The sequence below is a fragment of the Varroa destructor genome, unplaced genomic scaffold (assembly GCF_002443255.2).
Source record: "Varroa destructor unplaced genomic scaffold, Vdes_3.0 BEIS01000001.1, whole genome shotgun sequence".
NCBI classification, from domain to species: Eukaryota; Metazoa; Arthropoda; class Arachnida; order Mesostigmata; family Varroidae; genus Varroa; species Varroa destructor.
The window spans coordinates 64,114,590-64,137,381 of NW_019211454.1; the positions used below are offsets into that span (position 1 = coordinate 64,114,590).

General features: G+C 43.0%; 1 protein-coding gene across 5 annotated transcripts in view; it reads right to left on the reverse strand.

The window, feature by feature from the left end:
• Positions 1-22,007, reverse strand: part of LOC111246056 (glutamate receptor 1-like) — a 77,871-nt gene extending 55,864 nt beyond the window's left edge. For 3 of the 5 annotated variants that reach the window (XR_015324493.1, XM_086984609.1, XM_022795266.2), the window contains exon 1: positions 21,250-21,960. Coding sequence is in view for 3 of the 5 variants with exons in the window: in XM_086984609.1 (XP_086840735.1) it covers positions 21,250-21,331 (82 nt within the window). In the remaining 2 variants the exon portion in view is untranslated. Of the gene's footprint in view, positions 1-21,249 lie in introns of all 5 variants that reach the window. The other 2 variants (XR_015324495.1, XM_022795269.2) reach the window with 2 other exon arrangements.
• Positions 22,008-22,792: the final 785 nt, after the last annotated feature.

Genomic DNA, 22,792 nt, shown 5'->3' on the forward strand with positions numbered 1-22,792 from the left:
AGTAAAATCACCTGAGGGCAGTTTGCCTGATCCCGCCATCGGTTCCGTTGCCGGTGTCAGTCCACATGTATACGTACGCAGGCAAGTGCGCGTACATTCTGAGTGCACGTTCGCACGCACGAATAAGAAAGTTAGTCTTCCGTTCTCCCAACTCCTGTAGACAGAGCCTCGAGCTGTGAGACTGTTAAGCTGTAAGGTCTACCTGCTGCCTCGGTATACGCCACCACCATTGCTAGCTCTAGTGTATCTGTAACGTACAGTGGTGACTAGAAAGTAGTTTGAGGTGGTTACACGGAGAACATAGGCGAATCGGTCGAAGCAGTTGCAACTGTGCCGAGAGCATCTTGTGCATCTACTGCCGTAAGTAGTTTCGGGCTCGTGACATGTCTTTCCTTTCTGAGAGAGGACAAGGTTGTCCAAGGGCAGTATCCTGCGAAAGCCGGCTAAGGTTGCTCGTTTGTCTTACGATTTCTACTTTCATTTCTTGACTGACACTTTTAACGATGCTGAGTCTGTGTCAATTCCGAGCACAAAGCAGATTCTGTTTTGTCGTGTGTCTGACAATGTGTTCAACTTCTGATACAACTCCGCTCATTTTTCATTTTAACTAAGTAATACTACAGTTGTAGGATTTCAAGCATGCTAGGCTTCAAAAAAAGCATTATGAACTTCCTTTGCTCGCCATGCTTATTTAGCTTCAAAAGCTTCATTAAGGGAATGTGATCGTCTGAATACGTTGATTGAGTTTGTAACGAACGGCGCTGGATGCAGGTTCTTAACTTTGTAAGAAAGCCTCACACATATTTTGTTATACTTTTTAACGAAGTACCGAATATTCATTGGTAAAGATTTCTATTTTTCGCGTATCATCTGTTGCGCTATATATGTATGGCTCAAAAGTGCGCGACCGGAAGTATTCTATCCTGTAAATACTAAAAATGTCGCCTACACCAAGTATTTTTGCACTTCCACGTACCTCAGCAATTGGCCAGAGAAAAATGCAATGAACATCATTCAGGGAACTCGACTTTTTCAACAAAAGCCACACCATTAGGAGCAGGTTGGTGACTCCTCTTTCTGACTTTTCAGCTACAGGCGAAGTAATTGAATAGACATCGGGCGGAAATCATCGAGCTGAAGGAGTAAGAGAAGGAGGAGGTGAGTGCAGTAGAGGGCACAGTTTGTTTCTGTTTCTACCTGATTCCTCATTTACCCATGCCCCCACCTCATACTCTATGTTCCATTTCGTCCATTGCCTAAGGAGATGTTTCGCCGGCGTCCCGCCCCCAAATTAAGCTGAGCTGGATGTTCGTCTAGACTCACATAGCGAGGATATTGGAGGTCTTTAGCCAACGCAATCTGCCACGGCCTTCCGCGACAAAATCATGTAACACTGCACTGGACATACATCCAGTCATTTCAGCTACGGTGACTTCTACCTTAATTGCTGTTAAAATAAGCTGTACGCCTACCGGCGGCCTACTCTATCCACTATTTTGGCGCTATTGCAAGACGGTCAGCCACGCTGAAGTGTTGTTCTACGACACAAAATGTAATACGTTCGGTTTTTCCCATCCGTTTTTTCACCTGTATCTTCTTTTTGTCTTTAATCTCTTTAGAAAGAAGACTAAAACTTGCGGTTGCTTAGGTCAGTCTACCGCTACTGTTGCTATCAGTACGACTTCAACCCGGAAATACTGAGTGTTTGCTCGGAGTCCTCGGTCAGGATGAATTTTGTGGCGATTGTAAAATAATTCCGCTGGCATAGCCATCGTGGGAAAGACTCACAATAAAGAGGCCTGATCTGTCCGTCTAATGACTGACGGCGATAATACCAAGAACGTCTTGACCGACCTCTGTTACTGAAGACTAGTGCTATTCTTTTCCTTTCTCTCCCTCTCTCATACACACTCATTTCACTCGATCAGTCAGTCAGTCTCTTTAACCAACGAGCTGTCTGCTTTAACTCGGCTTGTGGTGGCATAGCTCCAGGAACGTCTGTTGAGGTCACGCATAAAGCACCACTGTCTCCCACAGCCCTGTCCAGCAGTACAAGGTTGATTTGACGGCAACGAAGCGGCAAACGTCCCCGGTGCGCGTCATATAAGAACACAAACTTACTAGACCGATGCTTAGATTAGCTTAAAAGCTAAAGAAGTGTCGTGCCTCGAAAAGCATGTATCGTGTCTGTGTTCAGCTAGCCCTGTTGCGGCCACTGGTTCAGGCCGAACACGAAATGCAATCGTCATATTTCCGGTCCCTGTTTTCTTTTCCCGCCTGTTCCTGCATTGTGGAGATCAAAAGTACCTCTATTCTATCTAAAGAATTCTATGCTGCACAGCCAGCTAGGTGCCTAAGCGCGTTCTCCGTGGTAGATGAATGTAATCATGACGGTTCTCTTAGGGAAGCAACTCGTTTCCGCTATATACAAATATTAATGTAATAAATCTATATGCCATAGCGACTACCATATCTTTTCAACGCCACATTAGTCACCTTGTTGACTTCAGGCTACGAATGCTTCGCAACACCCCTCGGCTGTGCGTAAGCATTGCCAAAACACTGTCTCAGGAAGAGAAAGATAAAGGGACCATACAGTTCTATATAGGGGATGAAACGCATGATGTACCAAGAACAGCAGCTAAAACAGACGAGCAGAATGGGTGTCGGTGATGCCGGTGGCCGTTGTATTGGTTGTCGCGGTGGCTGTTACCGCTCGGACCCATCTTCGTCCGGCCCTCTATTTTCCTTCGACTGTCTTTGCCCCTGCACTGAGCCCGTTATCCATGCGATTCACGTCGGAGTGCTGCAGTCATCCTTTCAACGTCAGAACGCTGTTGTGTCAAAGAGAGCACGGCATGTCGGGCTGGTCCTAGACGAGACGTAGGGATCTTAGGCGAGCAGTCATTCGTATGAAAAATGGGGCTAATGCCACGAAACTGCGGATTGGTGGGGCCACGTTAGATTCTCGAGTACGCAAGAAAAAAAGGGCACGGAAAACCGGTTGCTTGGTAGTTTATGTGCCCTTTTACAATAGGCCAACAAGAGATTCCTAAGTCCACAACTGATAGGTTTCTTAACGAAAATAATAAAAAATTGCCCAACGTTACATTAGCGGTTCGCTCAAGCATGCTTATTGTTTGTACTCGTACGTCCTTGTTGTCATTCATCGCTTAGAAGACGGGAAAATCATACTGACACGTCCGTTCAAATGAGCTTCCACGAACAAGTAACTGGTGAGCGTATAATCTTCAGCTAGTGAGGCATAAAATCTATTATACTATCGTTCCTTGACGTCCAGCTCATAGCCATTATGTAGAAAAAGGTTTCCTCACTAAAATCTAACCTAACAGATTCTAGGAATGGTAGAACTCATCGCTCAATTAAGCTGAGAGGTTCCGTTGCCAATGCGTGCAGAATTCATTGGTACTTGGAAAGTGGAGTGCATGCGGGCCTAAATAGACGCTGTTGCGACGCGGATGATATACGTATATGTGGACACGTATACCATTGCCTCAAATGATAAAGTCATCATAAAGGATCAGTTATCTTAGAAGATTTAGCGCGGACCCAGCTATAAAACAAATTTTAGGGCTACGTAGAACAGCGACTATTGGAACCATTGAAGTGAAAGCTGAGAGTTTGTTTGCGCATCTCATCGTTGAAAGAATGAATACCCTTTTAGGATTTTGTGGATGGATTGTCAACGGCGCCTATAATGTAGTATATCTGCGAATATGGAGGTTACGCTGCTACAGGGCACTACATAACGGCTTTCGAACGAGTATACAAAAAGGACCCCAGAACGAAAGGTTGCGAAAAACTAAACCAACGGTCGGCCAAGAAAACGCTATAACTGTTGACGAAGGAATGGATTTCACGAAGCGTACTTTATAGAAACGATCTATGTAAGAATAATCATTGAAAAGCAAGGTTATCTCGCGACCTAGTGAGTAGAATTTTGCCACGTTTCAACATCGATGACAGCACGTTAGTTTGACGTATTGTGTAACGACTCATTGATTTTCGACATCTATCTTGTAGTAAGCCCTCAAATATCACGCTACAAACAATTACAGATTCCTTACTTTTATGAACTGTAGTTCTGTACATCGTTCACATATGGTGAAGGCTTTACCCTGACTATTTTCGTGCTTCTATACTAAGTCTGCCTGAAATCTTTTGCCATTGTAACGCCGTTCGTTTCTCAGATTATCTATATACAGTGCTCAATGCTTGCTATATACAAATGTTTGATGGAATTTTCGTAGTCCCCTATTCTAGACGCCACATTGCTCGGGTATGCGCGTACATAGAGATAAAGATGAGTAGAAGTGCTATTGGGCCTATGGCTCGTAGGTCTCATTCGACCGTAAGATCCTTTCTTTTGAGCTCACGTGCGAACACGATGGGTCGGTGGTATTATGAGGCTATCAACTGTCACTCGATGTCCATCGATCCATGTGCTTCTCAGAATTTTTTCAGTCGACGCGTCGCAGATTACTACTAAGCCTAGAGGAATCACAGGAAGATCACTAGTCATTGCTGTTTTCCCTGAGGTTTACACACAATTGGCTATTCGCAAGGAAATCAAACTTTGTCGCTGATCCCTTCATTCGCTTGCGCGAGGGCTCGCAACTCTCAAAAAACGTTTTGCAACTATACGAATACACATGCGTAAAACGTGGGCATTTGTATACACGCTTGCTACGAAGTGCCACTCGACTGTAGTCACCTCAATCTGATGATCGTTAACGCGATCGGTTCTATCCGCATTTTGCTAACCTGTATTTGTTTTCTGGCAACTGTGTGAACGAACAAAAAAGCAGTTTGTGCGAAAGAAAAAACGGCTAAGTAAGGTATATAGGGGGGGAACTGTTATCGGCAGTTCTGTGCGTACCGCAAATGCACAGTTCTGTCAATGTTATCAGTCAGTTGATGCGAACTACCCATATACATTGTATACGTGTTGTGCTGTAATATTGGCTCTCCTCTCCGCTCGGTGCGCAGCCTACGAAAATTTCAAATTTTGCCCGCGCATTTAGGTGAAGGCAGGGGAACTCCATGTATCATAAGGTACGGGAATTCTATTCTATTACTGACGGCAACGACATACTTAACTTCCTATAAGTGTATTAATAGGCGACACACCAAAATAGGAAGCCATTTTCGTCTTGGTCCAATTATGATTTACCATTGCACAAAATCACTATGATAATCCTATTTTTTTTAATAGATCCATTAACAGAAATGCCGAATTCTTAACAAGTTCTTATATGAAAAGTTGGTTTTCTCTTCAAGGAATTGTTCGCCATGATGGCGAACAGTAGCAGATTCGGGTTTTTATGGTACATTAGCAGGTAGAAAAAATTGGCGCTCACTAGTTCCTTATGAAATTGCTGATGGATCGAGTAAACAGCATTTTGCTGTTAGGGTAAGCTAGCAAGATGAAACAGCAGCATAATTATCTGCTTGTTTACAATATTTCTTATTGAAAAAGATAAGTTACTTAAAAATTAAAAGATTGTTTTTTGCAGTCGGCAACTTAGCACTGCACAGACTTTTTCTTGTGTACGTACGAAACTTGGGTTTTTGAAACTTTTTTTTTTTATCTTTGTTGAATTATGCTTCATAAAGGAAGAGAGCAACGAAACGAATCGAATGAAGATCCGACAGGAACTTCGTCGTCGTCGTCGTTGGCCCGCGCAGAGCTAGGCATTTTCACAGAGGTCACAGTAACAGTCTCCAAAGTGGCCGACTGTTTCTGACCTCTCCGTGGCCATATATCGATGTTGTTGAACCGGTGTCACGACAGTTACCGACGGGCGTCGGGCATTAGTCCGTCAGAGCATCTACTTGGAAACGTGGCTGTTACGAAAACAGAAAGCTCTGCCAGCGCTTTATTAGTTAAAGGAACGCAGGCTGGCCGATAGCAGCTGGGCACGTTGCTGGCTGGTAAGATGAGCTGCTCGTCATAGGGAAAGCACCAGCCACAGAAAGACGGATACAGAGGCAAAAAGAGAAATCCACACGGCGGAATAGTTGTGGAACGGTCACACTAGACGCGTGCCCTGTCCGTGGCAAGCCATGAAGCGGCGCACGACCAATACCACCGCTACCATAAGCGTCACCTGACCAAAACCTCTCAGTCAGGCTGTATGCTTATGCGGTGTGAGTGCCCCTCCGTCACTTGCTCGCTTGTCTTATAGCAGGTTCGGGCGCAGCTGTGTTGAATAGGACAGATGGCTATTAAAAAGCCGTCCTATCTACGGAAATCAGCAGGCGTTGTGATATCAGCAAGCCGCCGCCGCGTACGACAGCAAATGCGGATACGTCAACGGTCGTTGGTGTCGAGATACAGAAAAGGAACGGGAACAAACAGTATCGAATAACAGAAATAATTACATCGATTAGGGCGACGGCCGTAAAGCCAAAGACGAAAGAGGCGACGCCGACGGCGAAGACAGCAGAAACAAAACGTCCAGATACCTAGCGATTCGGCAAAGAGGCAGAGATCCCTTTTGCACTTGCTAGACATCTACAAGTATTGGCATGTCGTCGATTGTTTTCTTATCCTGCTGGCTACTCTAATAATATTAGAATTCCCATTCTTGACACACTTCAATATTCATACAATTTTCCTGAAGCCAGAAGGCAAGTTTGAATACAGATTCAATTCAAAGTAACAATCACAGTTTCGTAATCATCGTATTTAGACAAAAACAAATAAACTTTTTTTGTTATTGTACTAAATGTTTTATCCTTTTTTATTTTTTAAAGTAATCATCAAACTAAACGTGCCACATAATCCGTGTGTGGTTCTTCGCTTCAAAGATAGGAACGCGCCTGTTTGGCCGGTCGCAGTTGCCTTATTTGGAGTGATTCTCCGATAAGAAGTTCCTGCGTTCCTTTATCAGCTCCATGTCTAGGACTGCAAGCTCGAGCTAACGGAGCTTCCTGCGCTCGTACACGTCGGATGCCGTGGGGGTTCTTTTTGACCTTCGAGGCAGTCGTAGGCCGTCAGGTGTCGTCAATATTTGCCTGGGATTCATAATAAACCACCTTAAATTCCTACTTTGATAGCGGACCAAGTCGGGTACGGGCATTCTCTTCCTCCGCGTTGGTGGCTACCAATCTGTTAGCAGACCACCGTGGTGTTAAAGAAATGGGCAAAGCAAAACGGTGATTTTCGTTTGTGGTCGGCCAACACCGCGAACCTGTCACAGAGTGAGCTCATAAGCTGTGGCTTACTGACTACAGCTGCGAGTAGGTATATGACAGCGCTAGTTATACATGTTGGAGACCGCGAGTTCGAAATTTTAAACGACTAGCGACGAGGCAGAGCAGGCATTACGATAATATATGGATGCTGATGTTTAGCTCTAGCAGACTGCTACCGTCGCCGCCGCTGACACGTCAACCTGCACATGGGTATCATACTTTGTGTGACTTTGGCGAGACTGTGAACGAGGCGTGGCCTATCGAGTTGTCCTGATGAGTATTGATATGATCGTCTATTGGAGCCGCCAGTCATATCTTATTGATAGCTGCTACTATAGCTAACATAGCTGCGAAAAGTTTCTGACTAGGAGAAATTCTCAGACGATTAACAGTTAATAGTCGAAAACGGATTCTACTTACCTACTACGTATGCAAATAGTACGTATGAGGACTGAACACGTTAGGTCTATCCTCATTTCATCGACAGGTCTATGTAAAATTCAGTCAGTAATACTCGCTTGGACGGCACGTGGAAAATAGATTGCGGAGCGTAAGTTCGTCCTGTATGGAAAAGTCGGCCAACGCTAACTCTATAGCGACGAGGGTGAACTGGCAGCAATGGAACTGCATAGCTAATTCGGCCGGTTACGTTACTGGATTTGTCAAAAACGTTCTACGCTTTATATTCATATAATGGCTCGAACAGTATTGATTTCACAACAAGGGGGAAATAAACAACACACATTTTGATATTCTCTATAATTATAAAACTTCTCGATCCTTTGTCGAGACGAGACGAGACTCGCCGATTTTTCAACAAAATGAAAACATACGCGATATGCAGTAGGGCAGTAATTAACTAGTAGTGTATCTATTTCCACAGTCGCTTCTAATGAGAAGCGAACTCAAAAAATAGAGACACCGACCCTGTTCTCCTCTATAGCAACAGGGCTACAGAAGCTTCGCTAAGTTAGTAGTCTATCTAGTAGCGAAGTCTGTTATTGCGAAGCTACCCAAAAGAGGGCCTCAAACGCTAGTCCCGTGCACAAATGTTCCTTATTCTCTAACAATAGCTTGATTAGCTGTATTAAACAAGCTGATAGGTAGTGTAAAAGACAACGGCACTCTATGTGGGATTTCTTCGGCTTAGTATACGCTTGACTATCCCAGAAGCCCCCTAGAATTTCTACTAGAATCACACGAAGGTCTCTTCGATGTGTAGACATGATTGAATTGACAGGAATGTTATACATTTAACCCATTTTTTTAGATTAAGTTGAATAATTTGTGTAACTTTCAGGCGTTTGCGTGGTCGCACGTCGCTCTAATCAGCCCCCTGAACTAAAGGAGTCCCAGTGTGACTTGCTATTTCCCACCGCTGGAAAAATGACTGCATCACTAGTGGTTTCTGTTTCCTGGAATTTCGAATACTTTAAGCTAAATCTGGCTTTGCTAATCAAGACCCAGTAAGAACTGATATCTGAATTGCAAACGATGACACAGCTGCAGTGATCTGCTATGAAAAGCTATATTGATGACACGAGTGACCCCTTGAAGTAAATACGCTATGCATTAATACGCTGCGAACCAGTCAAAGCTCGTCTCAGAGAATGCGGGAGAACAAATGGATCAAGACAAAGCTTGCTTCAAAAACCATCTAACTAAAGACGGAAACTCGAAGCGTCAGAAAAGACTATGCCGACGATGCGGCGTGGTAAGGAATATGGACCCCGAACTTTTACAGGGTCAAACGACATTGCTACATATCGTAACAGTGAAGCCAACGGCAAGTGAAATTATAAATGATAAAGTATGTCAATGATCAACGAATATTAAGTTCCAGTTCGCAAAAAAAAGATTCTCATCGGTAATTATACGTTGCTTTGTCCGTCCGATTCTTAACTCAATGTAATTAGGATCATTTTGAGTAATTAGCCACACCATCGCTCTGAAACCAGAGCGGTGTCTAAAGAAACTATTATAACTATAAGATATAAAACGAAGTAGAAAAACCCAAGTTTATATCTCAAATTATTGCACATAGGTCCTTACGTATAGGGTTATTTCCTTTAGCAGGATTGACAAACGTTTCTATCCTATCCGGCAGATAAACTCTTTGAGCAAACATTGTTCGGTACGTTGGTGTTTATCCGTTCATATGTATTTTACTATAACGATGACGTTCCGTCGACGCTACCAAATATCACACGTAAGCAATCGTAGTTGAGTGTGCCTTCATCGTTGTGTGCTATTCAGTATAGCGGCATCATTGACTTTGCCCCTAGTGTTTAGTCGATCGACAGGTTGGCACAAATGAATGTAATACCATATTTCGGTCACTGGAGGCTACGCAACAGTTATCAAGAAATGACTCGATTACTTGGTCGCGTGTTCCGCCATGACGAGAACGGAACAACGCATGTTAACCAACGGATCATCTGTCTCCAAACGTGGCTACAGCTTGAGGCATTAGGCAGTGTCATGCTCCGGTGATTCGTGCTTCGCTTAACGTAGACTTCCGAGCAAATTGGCATCGATCTGAATTGACATCACTATAGCGCCTATATGCGACAGCGCGTGTATAAGGGCACAGATATGGTTCAGAGTATATACCCAGACAATACCTGATCTCTACATTTTTGGTAATCGGTTATACCTAAAAAACAACTGCAATTTCTACAACAATCAATTTCTGTCTATGATCCCTCTGAAACTTTTAGTTTCAGTATGTTTATATAGTCGTCCATATATACACATAACACTCGTCGAGGTAGTCTAATCTGTTTTCAGGCCGTTTTCATATGTTGCGTAAATCATGTGCATAGCTCGGGAAGCCTCAACTCGTTAACCCTACGTCCCACATATGCGGCACATTATAGGCGCATATTGAACGATATTGTGCTAAACTAGTTGGGCCAAAGTGCTAATTTTGCCTACGATTCGCGATCCTCTACACGATTGCTCTATTTCTCGGGATATGCTTGCTCAATTCAGTTGCTTTTTCTAGGATATAAATCAGAAGAATAATCAGGTTGAAACCACCATTAACTATTTCTTTGTTTGATCCGGGAAGTACGACGATAGGGTCTGGCGTTGTCACTAAGTAGAAAGACAGCATGCTTCCGATTTCCATGTCAACGGTCCATCAATTCCTTGAGTCATATTGAGATAGTATGACGACTATCTCTCGCCTGGTTCCTCTCCGGCTAACGGTAAAAGCTGAACCATCTTTTTCCTATAGTGACCATATGTTGCAAGCGGGTTTTGTGTTGATTGAAGTTCCGCAAATCCCACGTGACCTAGATTACATATACTTGCTTTTGGCCTGGAATCAATTCACGGGAAATCCATTGTTTACTCAGTTTTCGCATCATAATTTTTCGTCATCGGCAAGACGCTACATGTCGAACGCCAGGTGCCGCTGAGAGCCTTTACATTCTAGGCCCTGCCTTTGCAAAAAGCCACTCGATTGCGGCAATGCGTTCCTGTCCTTCGGATCCCGACATTTCATTCATCATCCCACTAACCTTCAACACTCCAATTTCAATTCTTAAAACGTATGCACCATTCACGTGCTGGGCTTTCAGTTAGCACCTCTTTGTCTTCGGCAACTTTTAATGAATTTTCACAACGCTATGGCCTTCGAGGAAAAACCTTAACCACTAAACGTTGATTTAGCGGACTAAAAGATGCTATCTTTTAAACTCACTTGTCCAGGGGGTTAACCTAACCGGTGTTTACCGATGAGCCTTTAAAGGGCTGAAGTATTTACTACCAATTTCGTATGCTAGCGGCGCATAATTTAATAAGAAATCTCAAAGTCCGCCGAATTTGCTTGTCACAGCATTAGAAGTAGTATATTTTTATAGTATACGAGTAATGCTTGCTGTTACCTCTTAAACACAGGTAAATTAACCCCTTTCAAAAGAGTTATTATATATGTATATCTATTACTAATAATCATGATAGGTAACGGTAATAGTGACACGTATTGCGCTAGAGCCTAAATCGGGTAGATTCTACGCAGCACAACGATTCCAAGAGTTTTGAAATAATCCCTGCACGATTCTACGTACGCTACTAAGCATGGCTAGCATATTCTTCAGAAATATTGTTTCTAATTAGAATTCAAACACAACTATGGAACTGTTATGGCCCCGTGCAAAGCGACACATTAAGTAAAATCCCTTTCTGGTACTCAGAGGGACCTGTCAGCGTGTCTCTACCGATTCCTTTCATTGAAAAACACGCAGGGGTATTAGCAGGGGTATGATTTCTGTGAGGCTATGCTGAGTTGCCCATTAGGCAGTCAGATTGATCTCACTATACTTATTTTTAATTATACCAGTGGCTATGAGAAGCTTGAAATAGCTTTGTGAGCCGGACAGCCGAACAGCAAATAGCCACCGTCCATTTGGGTCGGCAAGTCGACTAAAGTCGATAATTCGCCCCCCAGTATGAATCAGAGTGAAGCTCGTTTAATGTACTGCCACTAGAATTCTAACATATAGTATAGAAAATTTACAGTTTCAGTTCACCTATATATATATAAAGAAAACGTAGTGTTGTTTAGTTAAATAATAACATTTTGGTCGCCCGCGAAAACCGAGCTTGCGCCTATTGGCTGCTACACAGCCAGCATCGCTGACCGCGACGTTTCAGACAATCTCGAACTGGCCGACGATACCGAGCGTCACCAAGCTGATAAAATGCAACCTATCTATCTACACGACTATACAACATATGATCAGGTCTTCAAGATAAGAACACCAATCAGGTATATAGTGACGCGGTGTGAAAGCGTTCTATGTAGATGACGTTCCTTGCACGTGTGAATCGTACGTGCGCACAAATGTAATCGGCGAAACGAGCTGCGGAGATCTGTATAGATACTATGTACATAACATTGGGATTAAGGGGTTAAAAGAACAACACTTCTCAACCCTCGACATAAGCAGTCATTGTGTCAGTTGCTTTGGTGCCTCTTTCTGTTTTCGTCAATATGCATATCACTAATACGTTATCCTACGATTTTGCCAGGGAAGGAATCCAGTCAGGGATTCCGCAATCTCTAACAAAGGACCAACATAAAATATCTACAAGAAATATTATTGTTCGTTCAGGTCAGGGCGCCGCACAGCGGTGACAACCCCTTCTACTGGGCGGAGGGGTCTGATGCAGCGACTCGTTTCAAAATACATTTATGAAGGGAACGATATGGAACTTGAAATGAGAAAAAAACGCGCTTTTTGATTTACTACCTTATTTACCTAGCGTTTAAAACTCTATAGATTCCTGAGGAACATTGCGCATCGTGTTAAATCGAGCTACGCTCGAGGCTATTACTGCACTCAAGTACGAGATTAGCGATCAGATAATTATTGTACAGATTAATGTGTGCAGTAAAATTAACGATTCGATCTGAAGGTTTGACCGTCCTATTTAACAGCTTGGCGTAAACGGAAAATGCCGTTTTTCGATTTCGTTTTACCTGTAATGTTCTATAATCATCCCTGTTCTGATTTTTTATTTTTCACAAGTTATAACTTTCTCTCCAGGTTTTGTTCAATGCAAAAACGCGAGTTCTGAAAACCACGAATAGTTTACTTGCGGTTAGTCCGGAACTTCACTGAAGAAGAAGCCAGACTTGTGTCCTGATAAGCTATCCAGTTTCATAGCTCACTTCTTCCTAGCTATTACCCGCAACTATAGCACAAAACTACCCTCGTATCTAATACACGCGCGTGAACCCGAAGGGTTCACTTTAAAGGAACTGGAATACCCTACACCGGTCTGCTCTGCTCTGAAACAAATAGTCCCACTCAACCAACGTCTTTCTTGAGCGCAAGCAAATAAAGATTAGAAGCTTCGCAGAGCCCACAGCGGCGAACGGTCGATACGGCGGACATACTAATAACTACGCGACACTGGCCACTGGGCGAGGGTCATGTCGGAGGGAAAAGCGGAAGTAATGCAGAAGCCTGAACAGAAGGGCCCCTACGTTTTCGGTAACTGGCACGTCCCTAAAAATCTCAGCGATGGACTAAGTTGGCTGAAGGGTAGTGTTTTAAGGGGCTTTGGCCAAACCGAGGTCGAGACGCTACAGTTACATGACAAGCGGGCAGTTCTGCCCGGCGCCCGAAATTTTCACGAACGGCTTCCCTATTTTATGTGAAGGAGTGTGCCTTTCGTTCTGTAGCAGAGAAAAGCAACGAAAAAAATGCACGGAAACGATATCGCCGAAGAAGAACGTGCGCACGAATAGCTAGATTCGACATTGGCATTTCGCTGCTCAATCTGCTGAGACGCGTTGGCCCGCCTGCACCAGATTGTGCCAAACAAAACAACTTCCACGCCGTAAAAAGGCAAAAAAGTGAAACCTGTTAAAAACCGACTGAGTAGGACATAAGCATAGCGATCAAGTGTGTCCCTACTTGACGTGACCCAAGCGGTAAACTATTTACACAGAAAGCTCATTTTTACACATCGAAAACGTAGAACACTGGCAGAAAGTATCAACTCTTTGGCTGGAAATTAGCGCAGATCTTACCTGTTCGTCCTATGCAATTGTTTAATAATACTTATCACATTGTTTTCACCTACGGACAAGTACATAGCTCTAGCGCCATTTCATCCCCGAGATAGCTTAATGAATGACATATCTGGCTGTTAATTTTAGAGACACGGTAATGGTCTAGGTCTGAGTGCGCGTGCTGGACGTAAAGCTCCAAACATTTTACATTACTGATTTCAACTACCCAGTGTTCTTAATCACCCTACGTCAAACGTTCCCCCCTATTCCCTAATTAAACTTGGTTGCAATCTAATTTCGTCACGTATGTTCATACGTATCTCATTAAAGAAGACTCATAAAAACTGTGCATGATTTGGTCACAAATGTTATCTAAGCATAGTGGATAATGGCTAACAGGAAAACGTCATTTTACGTGCTTTACGTAGAGTTGTTGCGCTTGCTCTATCATAGAGCTTTCGGTATGTACCTGTCTCAGCTTTTGGCTTATGTTTTTGTTGAAACAAATTTCTATAGCTTTACATGATTGGTATATGATTTTCCCTGCCCCACCTCTGTTGGGACTGGAAATCGTTGCCCAATTGCTTCGTTAAAGCCTACCGCATATGCAAGTTAGTGTAGCGAGCAAATAGCCGAGACGGAAAACTGCTAATTACGATGAACGATTTTAATTCTTTCTATACGTTTCTATCTCTATCTATTGCTATTATTCATGCTTTTTAATTTCCATTCGATATTTTCACTGTTATCGTACCATGTTAAAGAATAATAAGCTGACATAATCCTTGTTATTGCGTTTTGTTTTTTTTTTTTTACGAGATATGTAGGTTGACCGGAAGAAGCTTTCAAATAAAGCGTTCGCTCACTTCTCTTTAATGAGATTAGTTGTCCCACCGCCAGCTATCCTAGGTTAAGGCCCTTAGCGTAAGGTTATCGTTTCGTTAGAACAGCAAGAGAGTCGAATGCCGCAAGCGTCATGGTATTTTACCGTGTTTTTTAGTGCATCTCCGATGTAATATTTGTCTAGTTTGTCTCTGTTGTAATGATCAGATAAATGCTCGACTGGCAGGTTTTGCTCGCTCCCCGCTGCCAGCACAACTGTCTTAATTAGCTTATTAGTGAACAATAGTAGACGAAAATGAGTTCTTTTTTTCGAAAGCCGGACGTAAAGCTTCAGCGTATAGAAACCGGCAACAACAGCAACGATCAGCAGGCCTTACGTTCGTGTATTGCTCTCTCTCTCCGTGCGGTCATTTGCGCCTAGGGACCGACCGACTTAGCCGGAAGGAAGACAGTTGTGAAGCAAGGCATTCGGAGAGACAGAAGACAAGTTGGTGACCGAAATAGCGAGTCACTACCGTTATTGCCATCTTCATCACATGATTCTGTTGGTAAGAGCAGGGCTCCCGGTCTTCATACCCGGGATCGTGGTTTGCAAGCTGTCTGAGAAGTCCAGCTCGTTTACATTAGCCGCTGCAATGACGGCGACCAGCTAACGCCTGCTGGCGTGGGCAAACACCCAGCTTATGGACACGGCGCGCTCGGAGAAGTCGCTTGGACGGATCTTTATAACGCTATTTCGCCGGTCATCCGAGATCCATGATGCGATCTAGGATATAAAGGGGCGAAAAACGTTTTGTGAGTTGCTCGCGAAACAAACCGGAAAGAGAGGCAGTAGATAAGAGCTATTGGAACGTAGAAATTAGTTAGCTTGACGAAGTCTCGGAGAAAGCCTTCTGACTCGGCTACGCATGATCAAGCATTGTATCAAAGGCACTCTTTCTTCCCACAGCAAATACATAGTTGGTGCTTTTACAGACGGCACTAATTACGTAGATTAAGCTAGACAGATTTGTAGATGTTCGTCCCCAACAATCTCATTTAATAACGATCAAAATGAATAAGGGAGCTGCCTAGTTCACGCCGCTGAATGCCTAAAGCTGGTGGTAATGATAGTTGAAACGGTTGTTAGCGTTCGACACCCCCGGTTATCGTTAGGATGGATATGAATGTCTTACAATATGGTATTACGAATAAGGGGATACAGTAGCTGCGATCTTCCCAGCCTTTCTTATACTTTTACTTCGACTAGGGGAACAAGCTTACGGTTTGTCTGCAAATGTCCATAGCTATACGTGATACGGTCGTATCAAACGTACAGACGTGGGCGACTTTTCTCATGACCACCACGTGGTCTATTATTATTGTGAAGACTATTTTTAAAAGTGCAAAGAACCCCATCTAAAAAATACGTACACATACGCCTAAGACTGCTGATACAAGAAAGTGTATTATAGCCAACTCTGCCTGGACGCCACGAAAAATGTACGTTTTCAACTGAACGCTTAGGTGCATTTTTCAATTGTGTAACGATTACAGTGCCCGTAGCCCTCCTTGTGGAGAAGAAACATAAACTACTGCTATGTGCTATAGAATACACATAACAGTATATGCTTAAACCTGCCACATACAAAATGTAGTGCCGCTCCTATTTTTACAGCCGATATCTACTACGCAATAACCGGCTCATGATGCTCTAATAAAATGTTTCCCATGCCCAGACGTCTAGCAATAGTACCCTCAAAGAGTACGAAGAGCCTATGATTTCTTTTACGACGACAAATCTGCTGCCTTCAGGCACAACCAGCACGCCTGTTTACCTGCAAGAGACCTTTTTATATCATTGCTGCAGTTTTAAATATTTTCAACTTACGACATGGCCACTTACTTATATTATTAGAGTTACTATATTATGTCGCAGAAAATGTCTTGGAAAAACAGCCGCTATCAATCAGGACTTACTTATGCATAAGATACCCGCAGACTAATCCAAGAACTATATAAAAACGTAACGTAACAGTTCTTATATAGTATTTGCTTCATTTCGATCTAAAAGTAAATTTCTGACATAATTCTAAAGTGAATCCGTAAAACGCTGATGCAATTCCAACTAAATATTGCTTTCTTTTTTATTAGATACCTCGATTCTGTAAGTAAATCGTAGCTGAAGTTTGTAATCGTAGCAGTTCTTTGAAAACATATAGCAAGAAAATTATAGAAAAAAATAAGTAGCATACAGGTGTCGTGTAATTGTCAGTAGATTATCAAGTGTTACGACGTTCGTTCATAAAAACCAGACTCATTTCGGTTTACCAGTCACGCGAAGGACACTGTGATTTTTTTCACAATCTACCTTCAGCTACAACGTGCCATGTCTCGATATCGTTGATTCAAAGTAACTTCAACACGAGCTAGTATCGACAGAGTGCAATGAAACCGCATCCAGTTCAATCTGTCTCCAAAGAGGATACGAAACCGGACCACTGGCATGTGGATAAAATGTCTTGGACTAATGAACATTCTTGAGAAAACGTCCTGCTCCGATTCTTATCCTTAAAATAGCCTGATCTTCTACGTCGACCTGACCCAAGCTGTCACTCTAGCTTTCCTTCGTCGCCCTTAAATAGCATCAGCGCCAGCAGCAGAAACTCCCTGCGCGCAACGCCGAGATGACAGGTATGCTTTGGCGAACGTAGTCAATGGATTTCAAGCTAAAAGACGGAACGTCAGGATCACTGCGCTCACTATCCATGAGTGAAACACTCTTTGTGCATATGTATTCTATAACCTTCAACTAAAACCGATAGAAAATATATATATAATAATAACATAGAAACTCTTCACCAATGAATGGGGATGATTTGGCTCCATTAGAAAAACGGCGTTCTATATCATTCATTAGTCAAAATGCCCCATCTGATTGCTTGTGTGTTCGCAAGCCTACTTAGAAAATTTCATATATATTACAAAAGTGTTACGCTGGAGTCGCGTAGGACTTGTAAATGTACTAAAGAAAAATAATTTCCGCATATCTTAACTGATACATAATTTATGCTAGATATTGTTGCATGTTCTCAAAAAGGAAAAACCTATTGTCAGTTAGATAAACGTCAGCATGTGCTTTATGGAAAAGCTCTTTAAAGTATTATATTTTAGTGCAGTGCACGATCAATTCGGGATTATATATACCTTATATTTTTACGTCCGAAAGCACAGAGCTGGATATGTTCAACTGGTAAATAACAACACCGGGACGAAGGTACCCTATTATTAATTCCCCTATCCCAGATTTTAATCAACCAACTCAAACGAATTTCACAGTAAAACAACGCTATGTCTGACCTAGTTTCCGAACAACAAGCCACCAAAGTGATAATACGAAGTGCTTTTAATATTGACCTTTCAGTTTAGGCCCTCGACCTTGGCCGTCAGATTAATATCATTCTACTTTCAAGTTCAATAAAAAATCTTAACTGTATATACCGCAACGGTTTTCGGTCCGTTTTTGGTGGATAGCCACGAATCAATCGGCCTGTACAAAAATGTAGAATTTAACTTACATTTTTTAGCTAAAACTTTAATTTCGGGTGCAAGTGAACCAATTACAATTTATTACTGAATTCCGATGGTGAGTGAATAGGTCATTCTGAGTTTGTCCTTAATCATATAACAAAAAAAAAAAAGACCACCAAAATACAATGAGAATAAGCCAACACCCAGTTTAGTCTAGTCGTGGTTAGTCATCGTAGAGTTAGTCGCTTGTTCAGGTTGGCAAAAAGAACAACAGGACAAACATTTCATTGCAGGACAAAAAAGCTTGGATAGCGGAAACAAGAAGGGCAGAGAGGGAGTAGTACCGAAAAAATAACAATATCGATCTAGATATTGTATTTTTTCGGTTTATATCGATATATATCGATATAGATGGTTGTCTACGGCTGTTTGCTTTTGATAATGGCTAACTATATGGGATATTATAACACTAACTGCATTTAATTAAGACTCGTATAAATTTTGACATAAGTAGGAAACGGCCTGCTCGCGCATAATGTGCAACTATTTACCAGGACACGTATAGATTCATCAGTGCCCCTTATCCTCACTTTCGAAAAAATTGTTATAGTTGTATAGAGCGATAACCATCCCCACACAATTGGCTTCACGATAGGTCTGCAAATGTTTGTTGAATCGTGAAGTGTTTACGTCGCAGAACTTGTATGTCGAGGCATTTTCTGCTATGACTATTCTTGCCAAATATGTAAATGGGATATAAACACATTGGGTACATCGGAGGAACAGCTCGGGCGTCCTTTGGTTACACTGAAAAACATGGTAAATCAAAAGCTTGTAGCTACGGAAGTGTCAAGTGTAAATCGTTTAGAAGAACAATGACCTTTTCGACTATTTGTGCTGGGCCTTTCCCTATCAAATTCATATTCACATAATAGAAATTTCTAATAGCTCTCAGACACAGCATTGGCAAGTAGAACGAAGTTTTTTTTTATTGAGCTTAACTTATCACCTTACCAGTGGTTTTTCTAAGAAGATTATGTAAAGTTCTCGACCCTTTGAACAAAACTACTATAGGCTCCCTGTTAGAAAGCTATTAAGGAAGGTCTCGAGCATAGTTTACTGGTGAATACGATACCTCTTATGACATAGCCACTTGAATGGACCCGTCTAAGGTACTGTCTAATCTGTTGGTAGCTCGTAAAGCCAAAAATAGTTTCTGCGGTGCGAAGAAGTACGTATATATACACTGTGATCACATACGCGCTATTTACTTCACTCGTAACAGTTAATCCTCCTTCTCTAGTGTACATCTATCTGTGCAGGTGACACAACGTGCGCGAGCTTTTCTTATACAGCCTAGAACTTCAGCAACCGCCGCATTTAATTAATAACTATAACATATAAACACGCACAAAGAGAGGTCTACATAAAAACTACGCAAATCAGTAACATATAACGACCTAATGAACGTTTTGAGACATTTGGTAAATTAGAGGAATTAACGTTAACAGCTGGTCGAATGAACGGCGAGGGTGTCCGTCACCAGCGAGCGCACAGACAGGCACGCTGCGGTGTGCCTGCAGCCCTCGGATGGATCCTTCCATAGCTGCCAAGCGCAGTTCGTGGAGAATATATAGAATAGACGGAGTCGTTTTCTAGCAGCATTCACGTAAGGGACTCGCTAGGAAAACGAGCTCTATCTATGAGCGTATGCCAATAAGAAGAACAGGCCGGCTAGCGTTCGGCGAGAAGGACATGCCTGTGTTCCGCCAGCCATAGGCGACCACCTAAAGAGTACCACCAAAATGACCGTCCTGTAATTCGCCTCCAGTAAGGCTCTTGTCGAAAACGTCTTTTTTGAGCCTTTCAATTGAAATAAATGATTCTGCTAGACGAACAGGACACGAACGCAATCCATCTCAAAGTTAACCGACAAAACCAAAGAAATGGCATATCCGTTATTTTCACATTTGGCGACAATCGTCTATATAGTTGCGCAGTGTTAAAACGAGGGTGACAGCAAGAAACGATGTCCCATTGGTTACTGTGAGAGTGATATCTGATGACGTCGGGGACCGGTAACTACGTATATGAAGCACACGCAGATAGTCAACTACGAACAAAAGGAGTACAGCATAGGAATACAAGTTTCGACGATTCGTATTCTATATATTGACAGTAAATGTGTTCCAACTGACATGGAATAGATAGGAGCAAGTTGGTGACCTCTTCGTGGCGACGCACTTGGCGGAGAGCAAGTTTCTACGCGAAGCAAACAGCGGAAAAGAACACACCGTTTAACGTTTCCCGTTCTCGAAAACTGCGAGAAATAACAAGGCGTAGACGTCGACAAAGAGCTATGAATACCATGGTTTTGAATAAGGAGGCGAATTGTACGGCAGAAGAACTGTCGATAAGTTTTATAGGCGAGCAAACCTATAACGATCGAGATCACCGCCACCTTTACATTAGAACCAGCCGTCTTTCGAAGGATGAAAAAAAGCTGACACGGAAGTTAGGAAGGCAGACGCCAAGAGACATTGTGCTCTTACGCTGACAAAAAAATCAGCGTATAGGAACCTGGGGCATCGGATGAACATAACGAACAAGGAGAAAAAGCCAAACCTTTGCCTGTCACTAGGTGATCTCTAATGTCTCTGATCGCCGCTGGCACTCTGACAGCAGCAGATTAGATTAGAGAGTTCATTGCAGTTGCTACGCATATCCTTAGGTTACTATTGCAGTAATAGCAGTAGATTATGGTGATAACAACGAATCGCGATAGAACAGACGCGATGTTGCAAGCTAGTGCAACCAATGGGCGAAATAAGCTAAATGACGGATAAATTTCATTAGTTGCGGGTGTCTATAAATAGCACTAAATCGTATCGTTTAAACACTGATACCTACACCATCTGTCTATGTCCATTGGTTTTTTTTTTCTGATGGATGTTGGCAACAAAGACGGCACGAAGTGGTGCGTCACTGAAAATACTAGCGGTTGTCATTTCCTGGTGCATCTTACACGTCCTGGGTACGTAAATTGATACAGCAACGTATGAATAATCAACGAATGAAAATGAAATGTGGTCCTTGAAAATCTATTAGTCATCAGTATGATGTATATATACAAATCAACTCACCATGGACGTTGACAAGACCGTTGACAAGTAGAGCTATAAGAAACGGAGCCACGAGCTTAAGCCCTCTGAAGCTGGATCTCATCGTGCACTGAGTGATCCACCGTGTGCCTGGTCGTGGTGCAAAAGCAAACTGTCAAAACCGACCAAGCTATACGATTCTCTATTATCGATCACGACCGTGATTGACTTGGTGGCTTTTGCATGTGGCGACGGGCGGCTCGTCGCCCTACACCCTGCTGCTTTTATTCAACTCATCGCTTGCTGTTAGAGCTTGACGCTGCTCATTCAGCTCTACTCTTCAAGCTGTCCAGCCTCCATTTCGGCAAAACGTCACGCCAGTATTACACTCGACTGCTCTTCGCTTAGCAGACTAATGCATATAAAAAATCACTCATTGTCTTTGTTTTTGGTGCTGTTGTTGACGAAATGAAAATCAACAAAGGTAACAGACGTGGTTATGAATGTTACTTGGTGCTATTGTTCGTGTTATTGCTGTTTTCGAACGGTAAAAACCGTTCGATGTGGCCGTGACTTGTTGTTGTTATTGTTATTGTTGATTACGTTGGCGCTCTTTTTGGACATGTAGCGTTTAGGTAGTGTGCTGGTATCTTGCTGCATACGGTGTTTCACATTATCCGTGGCGTCGGCACGTGGCACCCATTTCATCCCGTGCTGGCCACCTCCGGTTTCTGACTGAGGATGGGGATCTTCTGTGACGGGCGATGCGGTGATTCGCCCTCTCCTAGGATACATACCCTTTCCTTCTGGAGAGGCAAAACTGAGCACGCAGACAGTCTTAGAGGGGCCTACGTATGGTACACGTCATTTACCGTTAACCAAGAGAACGAAGGCAAAAGGGACCGATGTTCGCACGAGTGCTGCCACCAAAGATGCCTATAGTACACTATCAGAAAAAGAGTGAAACACGTTATGGGAACTGGCAAGCTAATTTTACATACCCAAAAATACGTAATACAATTTTGTGAACAAGCGGAGAAGGACCGATACGCCAATAAATATCATGTGGGCATAGCCCCCTTGTATGCAAGCGTTGTATGCATCGATATGTGTATATAAATTAGCCGGCCTGGCTATAGGACATTGAGGACATGACAATAAAGCTTTGAAGTGATAAGTACAACAACTGCCTCCGCGAATAAACATCCACGGGCAGCTGCCCGGTTGTAGGGGTTGAGCAGCTTGTGGGCATCTTTTTGCGCAGGTCTTGTCATACCGCCGCAGCTGTTGTTGCCGTCATTGTTACCACCATTAAAAGGGTAGAACAACAGCCATCTCCTGAGGGACCCATTGGAACTTATAGGATCAGGAAAAGCACGCATCAAGTACTTTCTAACAGCTGCACTTTCCCATCTCTGCTGCAGCCTCAGGCTAGTTAGCAACGACTTCACGGCCGCCAGCCGTGGGCCAGTTCAGTAGTAATAGCAGCACTTGCTTTGTTTCCGGATCCTTCTACAGTAAGCGCCCTTGGAGGCGCTAAAGCTGCTACGAGTCCATAAGATAAGCTGGTAAGTGATGTTAGGGA